General features: G+C 37.1%; 1 protein-coding gene across 2 annotated transcripts in view; it reads left to right on the top strand.

The window, feature by feature from the left end:
• Positions 1–17,715, top strand: part of LOC120246016 (glutamyl aminopeptidase) — an 84,174-nt gene that overhangs the window by 50,140 nt on the left and 16,319 nt on the right. For both annotated transcript variants that reach the window (XM_039253302.1, XM_039253301.1), the window contains exons 11-13: positions 4,074–4,153; positions 13,054–13,190; positions 13,319–13,374. In XM_039253302.1, the coding sequence (XP_039109233.1) occupies positions 4,074–4,153; positions 13,054–13,190; positions 13,319–13,374 (273 nt within the window). The remainder of the gene's footprint in view (positions 1–4,073; positions 4,154–13,053; positions 13,191–13,318; positions 13,375–17,715) is intronic.

Genomic DNA, 17,715 nt, shown 5'->3' with positions numbered 1-17,715 from the left:
ACAGATAACAATCTCATTTTATTTATTTTTTATTTTTTAAATTTTTTTATGCTTTTTAAATTTATTTCTGAGAGACAGCGTGAGCACGGGAGGGTCAGAGAGAGAGGGAGATACAGAATCAGAAGCAAGCTCCAGGCTCTGAGCTAGCTGTCAGCACAGAGCCCGACATGGGGCTCGAACCCACTAACTGTGAGATCATGACCTGAGCGGAAGTCGGACACTTAACCGACTGAGCCTCCCAGGCGCCCCAACAATCTCATGTTAGAATATTGTTCTCATCTTGTTCTACAGTGGCCTAGCCCAATTTCTAGAGAACTGAAAGATCTTGAGAGACACACTTATGACAGTACTCTGTATGATGGGTTCCAGAACCTATTTTCTGGCTTCCAATTCAGGGATTTGAAAATTAAATCACACTAATAAATAACACACTCGGGTGTTTCCAGAAATTCAAAGTGCTAAAATTCAAACTGGACTTTCTGTCCAAGGCATCAGAAAATGAAGAGCACTCAGTATTATTAAACTAACTACCTTGAAGGTATTGGCTGGCACCTGAACTGGAAGACCATCAAGAAAGCCAGCGGTGCTCACCTTGTTGAGGTCCATTATCAGCCTCTGCTCCTGGAAATGTCAGATATTCAGCTCTACCACAATAAATGAAATTCAGAGTCATTGGGTATCCTGTTGTATGCAAATGCTGAAAATTAACAGTTCATGCCAAAATAAAGGAAATTTGAGATCCTAGACCAAATGAGATGAGTCAGGGAGTGTCTGTATAAACTTCTTTATCTTTTCTGTATTTTGGAAAGGAAAGATTAGGCTAGAAAGCTTTGTTTCCATTCTTTCCTCTTCGTAATATATGAATGAATTGAAACCCAGATCTGACTTAGGTGATAATTCAATTACAAAAATCAACATAATAACTTGTGATCATTCGGTTAGCTATAAACTGTTTATCTTATAGTTACTGTTTTATGTTCTATCAAATTAGCTGGGCCATATTTAATACTGCTATTTAATAGCCTTTGGATATTAAAATTAAAAAAATATTTCTCTCTGGAGAAATAAACTTCCACTAGGAAAGCTTCATGGTAATTGTTCCCTTCTGTCATATGTATCCACTGATTTGTTAAGCCAAAGACATACCCAACACTGTTTTTAAAACAATGGGAATGCATTTTTTAAACTCCTTAGTTATGGATTTGTCTTCCCACAAGCACAATAATTTATTACCAAGGAAATATATTATCAAGTCTTCATTTTTTGAGTTATAATAAATCTTTAAATTGCAATTCACCAAGATTTAGAACATAGAACTAGGTTAACATTTATAATTTTCTCTAATATTTTTAGTCTCTACCTTTAGATAGTTTTTTATTTATATTCATAGATGCATGATTTTTAGTGATCACTTATTATAAAGTCAATCTACTTGCTCCATTTTTATAAAAAAAAAAGTTATATATGCGTAGGAAAATAAACCCAGAAAACATGTGCTATGTTGTTGAGAACATTTGTTAAAAATCTATAGTAGCTCCTGAACAAATAGAGAAAACAACATTCTATCAAAAGTAATCCTTCATGATTTTTCACTTGGTTAAAAAACTATTTCATAATGCATAGCGTCATCCCCTCAGAAAGTAATTAGCTCTTTCTCCATCCCTAGTGTTCACCTTACTCTATGTCCAGATATATTCCTGTCCAGTAAAAAATGTGTTTGATTAAGTTGTACTAAAAACTGAATGGCCCCCTCCCTTTTCTCACTGCTTAAATATTTCAAGATTAGGGAATTCTTACAAGAAATTTTTATAATCCAAATGGCCCACACATGTGTAGGTTATTGTTTTAACACTATGGCCTCAATCATCTCTTAGAAGCAGATTAATTTCATGGCTCTATCAAGAGGAATTCTCTATCAGGCAAACTTACATGTCTCTGGCAGTCCACTCAGTATAACAGGGGATGGATGGGTGTAGGTGTGTCATTTGGGAACTAAGTCAGTGTCTTTAGTGAAAATTAGATCAGCCATATTTAATACTATCAGATCTTGTTAGATACAAAAAAGTAAATTATACTTTTCAAAATGAAATCTGATCCTCCTAAATTTTAGATGTCTTATAGGAGACTTCCATCATTCCATTGATGTAATTTTCATTTCTTGACATTTGTACTCAAATCTAATATTGTACTCATATTAGATTAGATCCTGTGATTCTAAAACTATAAAATCATAAAGCCTCAACCCTCAGTCCTTTTAGTCTTATGATTCTCTTACAGACTTCAGAGCGGTATTTTTACATTACTTAGTAGTATACTTTATGCCCACTTTTGGGCACAGTGTCATCTCAGAGGCAATGTTTTACAGAGGATAGTCAAAATATGAAGACTTGCCTTTGCACACAGGGCATCCAGACACTTGCACACTCTGTTCCTTCAGTCAGGTTAGCACTGGGGAAAAGAAGGGAGGGAAAGAAATGTTCGTTTATGTGGTAACATCAAAACAGAAGAGCAGTGAAAGAGTGAAACATGTAGGTGGGATGTGACTTCCACAAAATGCTTCTTTGTCTATCTGTTGAGAAGCTACAAGGGATCGATTTCAAGTTGACTTCCCTAAAAGCAAATGGTTAGGTGATGATTCAAGTGAAAGCTACTCATCAGGAAGTGTTTATAGGAAAGACTGGGAAGGGAGTGGGAGGTGGGATGTCAAGCAGCAGAAGTGCATTATCAAGCAGGCGCTATAGTGGGTAGCTACCCTGTGGGGAAGTTGTGGAGACACCACTTTAGAGGTGTCCTGACAAATGGGGGCAAAGAAGATTCTCCTGCCATCCATCATCGGCAAAGGGCTGCATCCACAAATGTAAATTTCAAAGAACTTCTGGCTTTCCTTGCTCAGGCAGCTAGAGGGCAGTTCTCTGACAGACAGACCCAGGTGCTTGGCTGTTGGCTAGGAGAGTGCTTTGGAATCTAGAGTGTACAAAAATGACAAAGAGATTCAAGGGGACAATCTTTGCTACATGGCCCAAGAAACAATTTATGCATTGGTTCTATGGGACTTCTAGCCCAAAACATTCCACAGCAATAAAATCCTCAAAGAAAGTTAGTAACAACTCAATCTCATAAAACATTTCAACAGTTATAAAACAAAGGATTACTTCTTTCATGTAGATGGCAAAATGTATTCTCCCTGACTTACATAAATTTTATTATAAATTTAAAAGAAGTATCATTCCCCATTCTGTGTTAGGGACTTGAATGATCACAGATGTAGAAAAACAAGGTGAACTTTGAATTGGTAATCATATCCAAACACTGATTCATCTTCTTTCTGGATCTGTTGTATTTTCTGATTGATAGTACATGATATGAGAACAATAAAAAACTTTAAGACTTCTTTATGAGATTTCAGTAATAAAATGTTAAGTATATATTGTACCAAAGTACAAAGATAACCCTTTCACCCTGTTCCACAAGAAAATACTAACTAAAGAGACCACTAAAAAACCCTGAAACATGTTTGTCTGAGTATGTCTCCTTTGCAGCACACCTGATTCATATGATATAAGATAGGAGATACTTGAAGAGCATGAGACTCTTTAAGGGATGGTGGTGGTGGTATAATTTGAATTTCAACCTAATTTCTAAAATGTGTTATTCCCTTTGTGGCATTTTAAGATTGTCTTCTGAATTTGAAAATTGCTTTGTGTTCCTTGGCAGAAACAAAGCACATTAGAGTATGTGTAAGTCTCTGTGCGTGTGAATGGTCAATGTTATTATATAATGTGTTATATTTATGCAATATACTTATTCCAAAGTCTCAACACATTTTATTGAAATAATCATCATGCTTAGCTAATTTGTTGATACAAAGTTCCAAATTTTAGGGATTGATAGAAATTGAAAGCAGTTATATGGCCTATCTTCATCACTAAGGAGTGTCATATTAATTGTATCCTGTACACTGGATGTTCGTTATTGAGGAAAATATGCTTGTCTATTGCTTTTTAATTTTTATTTTGGAAATGTTTTTCTTTTTTAGTAATAAAAGTTAAATTTTCCTTTTTCAAAAACTTTAGTTACACATGGAATATTCCAGTTAAATGGACTGAAGATAATGTGTCAAGTATTACGTTCTACAACAGGTCACAAACAGGAGGTAAATTTCATCAATTGATTTATTTCTTCTTTGAATTAATATACCACATTAAACTAATGTGAGTATAAAGAAGCAACAATAAAGATGGAGCTTATGATGTAAATTTCAGCTAAAGGAGAACTCTTAAGTAATTTATCAATGAATTCAAGCCCGTATCTACAATAATGAGAAATTTTCTACCTTAATATATTCTTTTTAATGATTTGCCATGACTTACACAGTAACAAATACCCTCCCCAAAGGTGAGGTGTCACACATCCAACCATCGGATGATCAATGTGTAAGTTTTCTTTCTTTCTTCCCCCCTTCCTCATTTCTTCCTTCCTTGCCTTCCTTCATTCTTTCTTATTTTACTTTTTTTCCCTTTAGAACAGAGAAGGAAGTCATGGAATTTCTGAAAACAAAGCTTGATTTCTTAAAATGCTGTCATTAAATTCGACCTATCATTTTTTCCAATTCAGTATGACATTAGAATCTTTAATGACTCCAAATTATTTTCTGAGTTGTAAATTGTCACCAATAGCTCAAGGCACTATCTGTCTCTATTTCCTTCCTTCTTCCTCCCTCCCTCCCTCCCTCCCTCCCTCCCTTCCTTCCTTCCTTCCTTCCTTCCTTCCTTCCTTCCTTCCTTCCATCCTTCCTTTGGTCTATCTGTCCATCTGTCCATCCATGTCCCTAAATGAATTACTTGGTATGTTCCTGTGTTAAAATTCAGCTGTAGCTGCTCTGCTCACTTAAATCAACTGGAAGTATGTTTCTATAGTCTATCTCCTGTGGTTTGTCTTTCCCTTTCTTGAAAAAATTTAGTAATATAAAAACAAAGAGACCTTATTGTTCTCTCCTTCAGATTGCTGAAAAAATAATAGGGCATCCTAGAAGATTACTGCTTTTTATACTTTTACCATTATACTTGTTTTATGTTTCAAAATCATTTCCTTTCTAAGACAAATGATACTCTTCTTCACCCATGCAGGTTTGTTTTCAGAAAGTAAATCATTTATCCTTTATTTACATATGCCTATTTGCTCCTGCAAAATATTCTAAAATATTAATTATGATTTTTCCCTAATAAGTAAATTTTTACCCAATTTCCAAGAGATTGATTTTTTAAACAGCCTTATTGAGATAAAATTCACATAGTATGCAATTCACCCATTTAAAGTGTTTTTTTAAATCATATTTCTGGGTATGTGTAACCATCACCACAGTACAGTTTAGAGTACTTTAATCACCTCAAAAAGAAATCCCATTCCCTTTAGCTCTCAATCCCTCTATCCTCCCAGACCCTAGCCCTAGGCAACCACCGATGGACTTTCTGTCTGCATAGATTTGCCTTTTGGACATTTCCTATAATGAAATGATATATGTAGTATTTTATGGTTAGCTTTTTAAATTTAGAATAATGTTATCAAGGTTCATCCATGTTGTAGCATGTATCAATACTTCATCCTTTTTTATTGATGAATTATATTAACATCGTATTGATATACCACCTCTCGCTTATTTATCAGTTGATGGCATTCAGATTATTTCTACTTTTTAGCTGTTAATGCTGCTGTAAACATTTGTGTACAGATTTTTCTGTGAATGCAGTAGGTTTGTTTGTTTTGTTTTTTTTTTACCTTTGGCGCTTTTACTTTTATTATAAAATCGTGTGTGTGTGTGTGTGTGTGTTTAATTTTTATTATAAATTCTACCAGCTTTGCTACTGTCAAGGTAAGAAACCTTTCTGTTTCTTTTGCTGCAAAACTTTCTCTTGATCATTTACACTAACAATTACTTTGATTGTTATGGTCAACATTCCTCCTGAATTCTTTTAGAATTGCCAGATCAATGCCACTTTGTCTTACTATTTTTATATGATTATGTTTATTTGAATACTGAACTCTATCTTTTGTGATCTGCCTACTGACCATTTTCTTACTCATAAACATGTGCCAATGGAAAATGGAGAAGACAAAAAAGACACTTTTTAAAATGTGAAATACCACTGATAAAAGGCAAAATGAGGCTACCATTCCATTGGAAGGTTTTCAGTGAATTTGGTGTAATATATTACTACGTATATTTGCCATGGGTTACCACTAGTTAACTGAGGGTTAGAGGAGTGTCTTGGCAGCTGCTTATTTGTTGTTAGCAGGTTTAAAAGCATAAGTAATTTGTCTATGCTAACAGCATTTTCATGGAATGAGGTTTCCATAAGAGTGAATTTCGGGGGCGCCTGGGTGGCTTAGTCGGTTAAGCGTCCGACTTTCGCTTTGGTCATGATCTCGCGGTTCGTGGGTTCGTGCTCCGTGTCGGGCTCTGTGCTGACTGCCAGCTCAGAGCCTGGAGCCTGTTTCAGAGTCTGTGACTCCCTCTCTCTCTGACCCTCCCCTGCTCACGCTGTCTCTCTCTCTCTCCTAGAAATAAATTTAAAAAAACATTAAAAAAAAAAAAAGAGTGAATTTCGCAGATAACTAAAGCTTACTCAGGTGTTTTGTAAAATAAAGCTGAAGAGTTAAACAATAAACATTTTTTTTGTATGGATAACGTACTTATTAGAATATTTGAATAATAAATTTAAGCCTTATTCACCAATTAATTAACTAGTTCTTTCAAGCAAGTATTTACTGAGAGCTCACTTAAGGGCCAGACACAGTGGTAGGCATGGAGATAATGGTGAGGGAAAAAAAGTCCTTACCCTCTTCATGCTTACTGTCAGGGGAGGTGCAGATGGGTCGGCGGGGAAATATGTGTCATAAATGTCTAGTGTGGCCACAGGGGCGCTCACTGAAGGAAGCACTGGCCTAGAGTTGGGGCTTCAGGAAAGGTTGCCAAAGAAAACGACATCTAGGCTAGAGTTAGGGGTGGTAAAAGTAGTGTTTCAATGGATGATAGGATTGACCAAGTGTAGACAAGAACTGCACTTTGGACAGAGAATGCTAGTGGGAAAGTGAGGGCAGAAGGCTCTTCCAGCGACTATATCCTTCTGTCTTTACATTGAACACATTTTTTGGCTACAACTATTAATTTAGCTGTCTTTCCCCTCCCCATAGAATATTTCTTAAGGAAATGGAGCTTATTGTTTTTCATTATTGTGATTGTTCTATATCTTCAGCAGATACCCAGTAATTGTTTATTGAATGAATAAGTGAAAGAATGAATGGAGAGGCTCTAATGTTCACAGAGCTTTGAAGACAAATCTGTCTTTATCTGAAATTTCAGAATCATGACTGCTCACTTAGCCAGAAGCAAACTAGGCATCTCTTCCTACTTCAAAGCGCCTGCTCCATTTTTAGGCTATGCAATAAGTTCCTGTTTCCTGTTTGGGGACATCTTCAGGTCTCAGCTCAGAGCACAGATGACAAACACGTTCCAAGTGCACTGAATGGACAATCAGCTCAGGTTACCAGCCCTACCTCCCTCCTCTTGGTTTCTCTGATGATTCATCAGTTAGAGATTTCCCAGGCAATGTTGGGACTTTCCCCAAGGCCTTTTATTTACATTTGTGTTGCATATGATGTTTGAAACATGAAACAAATTTAACATGTAATTTATAGAGGACCTCTATCACAGATACTTCTCAGGCTATTCTACCTGCCCTGCATAATCTCTCTGCTCACTGTTTATAGTATGTTTTGTGCAATCAGTATAATCAATCCTTCCTTATTCCTAGTATTATTTCTTTATATTTTAAATATCATTGTTTAACCTTCATATGCTCTGTCTTTTCTTTTTCAAGTAAATTATAAACTCCTTGAAGATATAATCTATACATCAAACTCCTTGATGGCAGGTCAGGATACCACCCTATTCCCAACAAGGTTCTGTGCACCTCTTTAGAGTTACTAAGAGTTTAGTTAAGTCCTTGCTTAATGAAGGCGTGTTTGCCTTCAGACTGCTGTGCTTTTAAAGGATGCATGTGTATACTTTAATTATGCCTCTATCTTTAGTACTGCTTACTATTTTGTCAGTGCACCTACACTTAGTAATATACCACCTTTTTGCTTTTTGATCTGCTGCTTCCTAACATTTAGAAGACTTAAAGGTCATTACGTGATGTCAGATAACTAATCTTACTAAAACATAACATTTTCAGATAGGCGTTTGTAATGGCCTAAGTTTCTCCTAGGCCATAGGAGATGGTAATGACTTTGTGATGACTGTTTTCATAACTCTTTCAGGTTTGAGGATACATTCTGGATGGTTTAAATAACCAAATTCTGAGTACATATAAATAGAATATTACTAGAATTTGATAGTAGTTATAGTTAAGTATATTTCATATCAAAATAATTATGGGCATATATTTTTAAATTTAATAACAAAGAGAAGGAGAGACTTCATTCTTTCAAGCTGAGCCTCTTGGAACATTTGAATTTTGATTGGGTCATTATGAATTCAGTTTTGCAGATTCAAAAGCTCAGTTTCATCAACTCATCCCTGGCCAACCAAGTCTTGAAAGATTTATTCACACAAAGCAAACATATAAGAATGCTAATTTGTTAATTTATACAAATAAAAACACACTGGCCAAGGTGAACCAGAATACTCATGCCAGCTAATTAGGTGTCTCCTTCCAGGAAGAAAGTTTACTTAATAAGAGTAAAGAGAGAGTTAAGGTAGATCAATTATTTTAGAGATTTCATCAAGCTGTGATAGCTTTATATATTGCATTAACCAGGGGAGTCTAATTATTGTATTTAGAGGCTATTTTGATGCGATGAAAGTTTCTTATTCATGCAACAGTCTGATGGAGGTATTACTGTCCTGTTATCTCTTTTAGGTGGCTCACTTCCAAATAATAACTTAGAAATCCTGTCTTTCTCTTTCTTCTAGCTCCCCAAGTGTAAATTGTGTGTCATTAGTCAAAAATTACTACTTTTGTATCTTTTAGCTGTTTTACTATTAAGTGATACACAAACTATCATTTTACACTGAAAAATAATTTGCTTAAAGGATCAACGTAACAAGCGTTTGCATCACTAAAGGAAAACATTTCTTTCTCTAGAATTATCAAGCTATCACAAGATGTCTAGTTGTCTAAAGTTTGTTGTAATTATTTATAGAAAATAATATACAGGCATGCCTCAGAGATATTACAGATTTGGCTCTAGACTACCACAATGGAGTGAATATTGCAGTAAGGCAAGTCAAACAAATTTTTTGGTTTCCCACTCTGTAACATAAAAGTTATGTTTACACTACACTGTAGTCTGTTAAGTGTGCAACAGCATTATTTTTATGTCTAAAAAACAATGGACATACCTTAGTCAAAAAATACTTTATTGCTACAATTACTAACCATTATCTGAGCTTTCAGTGAGTCATAATCACTGAGTACAGATCACCATAACAAATATAGTAGTAATGAAAAAGTTTAAAATGTTGCAAAAATTACCCAAATGTGACATAGAGACACATGTGAGCAAGTGCTGTTGGAAAAATGATGCCAATGGATTTGCTCCATTGGTTTGTAGGCTGCTACAAACCTTCAATCTGTTAAAAAAAAAAAAAAATGCTGTATCTGCAAAGCACAAGGAAGCAAATTTCAATAAAGTGAGGTAAGCCTGTATTAAAGACCTGTTACGTGAGTTCTATTACTGAACTCTATCTGGATTGCGATTAATTAGCTCCTGGATGAAATTTTGAAAAAAAAAAAGGAATTATCTGTCTTCTCCACCAGCTAGACAAATAAAGGAAAAAGGAATTTTCTATAAAGAGCTCCTACCCAGAAATAATTCATTTAACACTTTTATACCTAAAACTAGCAAGAAACAGAACAAGATAATTTATAAATTGAATGACAGGGTGTTGTGTCGCCATTAAAGTTCCATTTTCACATACAAGTATCCCCCTGCTTTCTGAAAGTTTATGTTCTGCCTTTTCATTTTTACAAAAGACCTATATTAGTACGGTAATGGCTTTTTTCATAAAAATGAACATGGTGCTTGGATTTCTTTCAGTTAGCCACAATTGGTACTAGTCTTTCATAAAAACAAAGTGATATTAATACTTTTAGAAAGTGGGAGATACTATTTTCTCTATGCCGTTTCAGCTTATGAAAGGTTTCACAGGAATGTGTTAGTTTCCCCCGATAGTCAGGGAACTCTGCATGGAAAACAAAATGGCAAGGTGTTTACAATACATATTTTTTAAGTTTATTCATTTATTTTGAGAGAGTGAGAAAGCGAGAGTGGGGGAGGGACAGAGAAAGAGAGGTGCGGGGAGGGAGGAAGGGAGAGAGAGAATATCCCAAGCAGGCTCTATGTTGTCAGCACAGAGCCCAATGCGGGGCTCGAACTCATGAACCTAACCAAGAGATCACAACCTAAGCCAAAATCAAGAGTCTGTTGCTTAACAGACTGAGCCACCCAGGTGCCCCATGCAATATACTTTTAAATGAAAAGGATTACGAATCCTAAAAACAGTAAAGTTCCATTATGTATATTGTGTGAGTGTTTATGCACATATATAGAAGACACACACATAGTAGAAATAAACATTATGTTAACTAGTGGTGGGTAAATTTTATATTCTTCATTATACTTTTTTGGTTATTTTCCAAATACATATTTGGAACTGTAAGGACCACATATGACCATTAAAATCATAAAAAAATTAATAGTAAGTGGAGAAACGAAAGGAAATATACACCCTGACTTCCATGTGCCGCTGGAAACAGGCACCAGTATTTTAGTCCTACTTACTTCACTATGCAACTAAACAACCCAACAGTATTTTGCTGTTGACAACTGTTCTGAAAGTAGCATGAACTTGGAAAGTCCATAACTACTGACTTCCTGGATCTCAGCTTCCTCATCTATAAAGTGAGAAAAATCACAGTAACTCGAGACAGGCTTAACTAGGTATATATAAAGCACACTAAAATACTGCAGTATTTAGATGGATTGCCAGGAACTTCTCAATGTTATTTATATTTGCCTCGCTATTTATAGAACTGTGGCATATCCCCTTTCATAATAATGAGGATAGCTACCATCTGTTGGACAAATAACCGTGTGACCAACACTTTACCGATGTTATCTTCTTTAATCTTCACAACAGTCTTGTGAGGGATTTTTATCCCTCTTTCCCTTATGGTGAACTGGGACACAGAGAGGTCAAGTGATTTGGCCAGGATCACACAGCTAGTTGGTCACAGAGCAAGGGTTTTATCCTAGATCTGTCAGACTCTAAAGTTCATGTTCTTTCTCCTGTAACATATGGCTCTGTGCTTAGCAAGAGGCTCTCCTCCAGATACAAACATTCAAAGCGTACGGTTGCCAAAAGATTAGCTTCCTTTCAACAACTTGTCCATGGGAGAATGACAAAGAAAGATAAATACTTCATGAGTGAGGTAAAGGTTTATAATTTGTTAAGTATCTACTCTGAATGTTCCTTAAAAAAAGTATTGTCTTGTTGAAGAGCTTACTCATATATTATGAAAAACTACTGTGTCCTGGAGATCTTCCAAACCTGTGAACACTTCCAAAATTTAAATCATCTTTCCTCCCAGACGAACTCATCTTCCTCTATTCTGTAATGGCAACATCATTACTTACCCAATCATGCAAGCCATTTTTCCCTTCTCTGACTTTCCACATCAAGTAAGAAAACCAACTGTTGATTTTACCTGTGATGTGTCTCTTGAATATATCACTTCCTTTCTTTTTTCATTACCTCCACATTAGAATAAGCCCTCATTCCTTCTTGCCCTAGGCTATGATAAGAGACTCTAAAATCTCCTTCCAATATGTTTCTCACATCACTCTCAAAAGTACCTTTCTACAGAGCAGATGAGCATGTTATTTCCCTGCTTAAAAATCTTCTCTATCTAACCATCTCGCACAAGATGGATTGCTTCACATGGCATGTGACTCTTGCACTTTGAAGCCCCAGACTTTATTTCCAGCTTCATCTTCTATTTTCCTATCACATCCTATATCATCACTACATTAAAATTGAACTTTTTCAAATACCCTAAGTATTCCCACACCATTACTTACATTGCATATTTTCCATGCAAACAAGAGAGTATATGAATTAAAGAGAATAGAAGAAACGCTAACAAATAAATACTGGTCATGTCAGAGCACAGCTATTATTTTAAGTGAATATTTTTTATCTCAAACATAGTCTCTGTTCCTTCAATGCTGAGCTTCTAAACTCTATATACTAGAGGCCTGTGTAAATACTGGATGCTACTTTACAAAGAGAGTTAATTTGGCAAATCCATTGATGAAAAGCATTGATGCGATCAACTGAAATAAGGAAACAGAAGACTTTACAAAGATAAATAAAATTGGAAGAGCAAGTATGAAATGGATTATAAAATCAAGAAAGTTGTATTTGGATTTCAGTTCTATTGCAAGCCTTCTTGACATTTTAAAAGCATTACTGATTCTCAGAGCATCATTGTGGTAGGCAATAGCTATTTCCATCAATTTGAATGTTGGTTTTAATAAAGTATTCTTTTAAATGTTTACATTTTTATCACCTCCCCAAACTGCCCAGTGCATATTCTTTGTGTAATTAATCTGTCACAGTTAGAAATATATGGACTACCCCCAGAAGCATGGACCGCTCTGTCTTTTGGCATTGTTTACTTTTGTTGAAGGATTGACAAGCACAGAATTATTTCACTCCATTGGCAAGCTTCTACCAGTAGGAAGTATAAGTCACAAATCACAGGACACTTATTTACATAAGTTATTCTTTTTCAGCTCATGCACTACAGTGACATTCTAAAATTAGGCAACTAAATAAGAATTAGGCTTTGGGGCTTTGGATCCAAATCAAACTTGACTCCTTGAGCTGATATTTCTTTTCTTTTCCTCTGACCCTCTGGGCCTAATTTCTCTGTGTTTACAGTATATGCAAACATGTTTCTCATTAGTGTTTATTTACCACCACAGGAATCACTTTGAACTCTTCTAATCCTGCTGGAAATGTTTTTCTCAAAATAAACCCAGATCATATTGGGTTTTATCGTGTAAATTATGAAGTACCAACTTGGGAATGGATAGCTACCAATCTTTCCTTCAACTACAAGGTAAGAGTAGCAGTGGTTGTGAATTGTTTTATTTTTGTTCTAAGACAGCAGCTTGATGATGTTAATTTCTCTCAACATTCTTTGCTTTAGGAATTGTGTTTCTTACCTCATTTTCTTCTTCTTCCCAGGGGTTTTCTTCTGCTGACCGTGCAAGTCTTATCGATGATGCTTTTGCCTTGGCAAGGTGATTTTTGGAATGAGATTAGACTATTTAAAATACTGTGAATTTTATCACAAATCTCTTTTTTTAATGAATTGCAACAATGTTTAAGTATTAATTATGCTTAAAATATCCAAGGCCACTATTTATAACATCATCGTTTTCCTTAACACTCTCTTTAAAAACCCGTATAAGCCTCATAGCCCAAATACTGCTATTAGCTCTTATCAGACCCACAAAAACTCACCTTTGACTAGGGTTTGACTATATCAGAACTCTTGAGCTAATTAGGAGTGACATTTGCAAATGCTCCAAAGTGCTCTTTCATAATTTGATTTAATAAAATGACAATGTATTTCATTAACTTAGTTCTATCAGCCTAAGCCCATTGTATGATTTTATGGTTAGAGTTGTCAAATCTTGTTCAGGTCATCAAGGTAAGAAGGATGAGACATGGTGTTCTAGGACAGATCAGAACTAAGGTACCATTTAATAAATCTGACTTCCCCCCCCCCCCCATGACTTGAAGGTAACCTACACTTAGGAAAAAATAATCAACATATATTGGGGAAATGGGAGAGTAGTAACCACAGTACCTTTTATGTCTTTGGTTTTGTTTTGTTTTCAAGTGGTTTAACAACACTAATTCAACAGGTATTTGTTGAATTTCTGATACTTTTGTAGGAGCGAGGATCATAGCCAACTGGTTTTGCTGGCTTTGTAGTGGCCTCATCCTAGACATAAGCAGTGTACTTGAGAGCGAGATACTACTTCCTCAAAAAGCCCCCTTTGGAGCTGGACCCCTTTGTCGGTGTTGGGTGTCCCTTTGTGGATGCTGTATTTCACCACAATATTATACTGTCATTTCTTATTAATTGTCCGTCTCACCTACCAAACTGTAAGTTATGTGATGGTAGGAGCCCAGATCATGTTCCTGTTTATTTTATTCCCGGCTCCTATGACTGGCCCATGGCAGAAGCTCTTTAATTATGAGCTGAATACATACCTGAGGGATAGTATACCATCACTAAAGGCATGAGAGAACTATTTTACACAGACTTCCTAGATAATATACTGGAAGTCAGAAAACCTTCTCAACATGTTTAAAGGAGAAAATGAGTAGGGCTGAAAAAGGAGCTTAGGAACCAGATTAAAATCTTGGTTCTGTATAACCTTGAGTAAATTTCTCAACCTCTTTCTGACTCTTGAGTAGAATGGAGATGACCTTGTAAGACTCTTGTGAGAAATAAATGAAATAACGCGCATAAAGCACCCCAAACAATGCCTGGCCTGTAGCAAGTGCTTAATTAAAGTGTACCACTTGACTGTACCAGACACTGCACAGGACTGGGAAATGAAATGGTAAAGGAAGATAATATTTTAAAACAATAATAGAACCATTAAGAATTCATTTTGGGGGGAAACTCTCCTCTGAATGCATCATGACCTTTTCCAAAGCTTGGCATCTTCTTGGCTGTTAGAGGTTACAACAGAACTCCACTATCTTATGGTTTAATTCCCATCACAACACAATGCAGACAGTTATTTTTGCTGTAAGAAGTCAAAGCCTCTTGAACAGCTCTCTCTGGGAACTGTGTATAAAGCAAATAATTCACAGAATTGAAAGGCTCTCTCGCATTTGCTCAGCTCCTTGGCCATAGCTCCATAAAATTTTGAAGAGATATAGAAAGGAAGAAAGTGAAACAAATTTGAAAACCAAAAAATATGTAGAGTCACACAGCAACCCATCTGAAAAATACCTGGGCTACCACCCGGACTATTGAGCTATCACCCAATTTCCTTCCATAACATATGAGGAAAACAGGACTCAGGGAAATAGAGTCTGCCAGTAAACTTTAGGTAGAAAAATGATAAACATGTAGTTAAACAGGTAAGTGCCTGTGATAGGATAAGAATTCATACAGTTCCACTTGGTTGTTCAAAGAGAAATGTAACTATCGTGTTTCATAAGCAGGACTGAAAGAGCACATCTAAAAATAAATGCATTCTTGATTCCCCTGGCCCCAAATTTGAGGAGCCAGTCATCGTACTGCCCTGGATGAATATCGAGATGGGTACATATGTCCAAGAGAAGGAATAAAAATTCTCGCAACACTTCAAATCCCCCAGACAGGCTCAGTTTGAGTAGATGGGCAGTCCAGTAAAACCATCAAAGTTACCAACTTCATTTAAAGTTCCTCCCTGCCCCCAATCCAGGCGGATTTTAGGGCAGCTCCCTGCGTGGGAACAAGGTGCTTGATGTCCTCCTCATTTTGCTGCAGGGAACTTCTACTTCTCCCGGACTCACAGGGCTGTCTCTGATTCCTCCAGACCTAAGGCCAGGAGACCCACAAGGGAGAGCAGGTGAAGGGAAGAAAGATCCTGACATGCTGTGTATATTTGGTCTTGTCTGAACTTTGTAGATGTTTGATACTGACTCTTTTCCTTGTGTGCTGTGTTCATCGGGCATTTGCCATCCACACCCATTTCTATTGCTAAGAGTCTTTCTCCTGAATTCCTGAGGTGAGCAAGTGAAAACTTCAGAATCACATCTGCTCCATAGGAAGTATTCATATATCTTTCCCCCAACAAAGTCTGAAAGGATGGGCCACCCCCATGCAGTCTTATCTCTTCACTCTGAGGTCAGAGCAGTAGTCAACCATTGTCTCTTATCCTTTAGATTTCTTGGGATATCAGACACCAGGCCAGTGTGCCCCCAAACTCCAGGTTACACAGGTAAAACTCATCAAGTGGTCTCATTAAAGCCCCTTTTCCTAGGCTTGATGGAAGGGGAAAAGCCTCTTGCATCCTCCTTTCCCCTGTGGAAGGTGAGTATTCACAGTATACTGACAGCACTCCCTAAAGCCCTATTTTATTTTTATTAAAATTTTTAAAAATGTTTATTTATTTTTGAGAGAGAGAAAAAGAGAGACAGTGTACGAGTGGGGGTGGGACAGAGGAAGAGGGAGACACAGAATCTGAAGCAGGCTCCAGGCTCTGAGCTGTCAACACAGAGCCTGACATGGGGCTCAAACCCACAAATCATGAGATCATGACCTGAGCTGAAGTCGGATGCTTTTAGTTGACTGAGCCATCCAGTGCCCCCCTAAAGACCTCTTTTAAAATGTCTCTCTCCCCCTAGCCTCTCCAACACCTATAACAGGCTAGTGGTGGGTTATCAGCTAAGAGTCACAAAAATCTATCTTGACCATTTTGGTTCCAATTTGGTGGGCCTGCATCTTACCTTGGGATTTAGGTCAAGGGGGTTAGGCAAGGGGCCTTGTCAAAATTGAGACAGAAAGGATCCTTTTTTGTCCATGTGTTACAGTAAGTAGGTTTTTCCTTTTCAGTAGCTTATATTGTGCTCTGTAGCCCACTCTGTGCTCCAGCCAGCAGAGGGGTGAAAAGTAACATAAGGGAAAGCTGAGAGTACTGGCTAGCAAGCTGGTGGGCAGGAGCAGGGGTCTCTAGGTGAAGAAAGAATGGCAGAAAGGACAGCTTAAAGGCTGCCTAAGCTAATGATCCAAACAGAATATAGGCCAGGCTTCACAGAGCAGTGGCTCCTATGACATCCAAGGTGAGGAGCAGATTAGCAAATAAAGACAGCCAAGTGACCTTCAGCCATGCCAAGGTTACAGACCTCTAGGTCACTACTTTTACCATTTTATAGATGTGTTCAGGAGTGAGCAGAGCACAACACAGACCTGGATAAGCAACTTCACCCTCCCAACCTTCCCCCTGCCCCAACACTGCCCATGGATTCCATTTTAAAGAAGGGGAAGTAGAGTAATTGGCTAAGACTTTAAAAAGGATCTATTTGTTTGCAAAGAGGCTGTTTTAATCCAGAAATCAGAACTGGCAAGTGAACACTGAGAGATCAGACACATGGGAACTTTTGAAATTCTCCACACCACCCAGGCTCTGCTGGGTAACATGAGCCCATGAGGTCAGCTCCTTCCACCCAGGTACCTCTTTGAACTCTTTCTAATGTCCCAGTAAAGAGCAATGTTTGATAAGACACTATGCTTTACTCAGCTTCTCTGAGGACTGTATTGTCTTTCCAGGTCACATCCAGGGAGGCAAAAACAAACCCTTTGAAACCAGGAGTCCCCACCCAAGATAGGAGAGCAAGAATTCTCTCATTAGACCCATTTGTCCTCTTGTCAGTTGAGTTTGGTGGACACTTTAAGTTTTAGCTTCCATTTTCTCTGGATTGTAGGACAGTTTAAACCCAGGCTAGGCTTCTACTAGATAGATGGGAGATTTTTTTTTTTAATGTTTTATTTATTTCTAGGAGAGAGAGAGAGAGACAGCGTGAGCAGGGGAGGGTCAGAGAGAGAGGGAGTCACAGACTGAAACAGGCTC

The sequence above is a fragment of the Hyaena hyaena genome, unplaced genomic scaffold, assembly GCF_003009895.1.
Source record: "Hyaena hyaena isolate Hyena2069 unplaced genomic scaffold, ASM300989v1 scaffold_444, whole genome shotgun sequence".
NCBI classification, from domain to species: domain Eukaryota; kingdom Metazoa; phylum Chordata; class Mammalia; order Carnivora; family Hyaenidae; genus Hyaena; species Hyaena hyaena.
The sequence above is the reverse complement of the archived record's forward strand: the minus strand, read 5'-3'. Positions and strand labels throughout refer to the sequence as shown.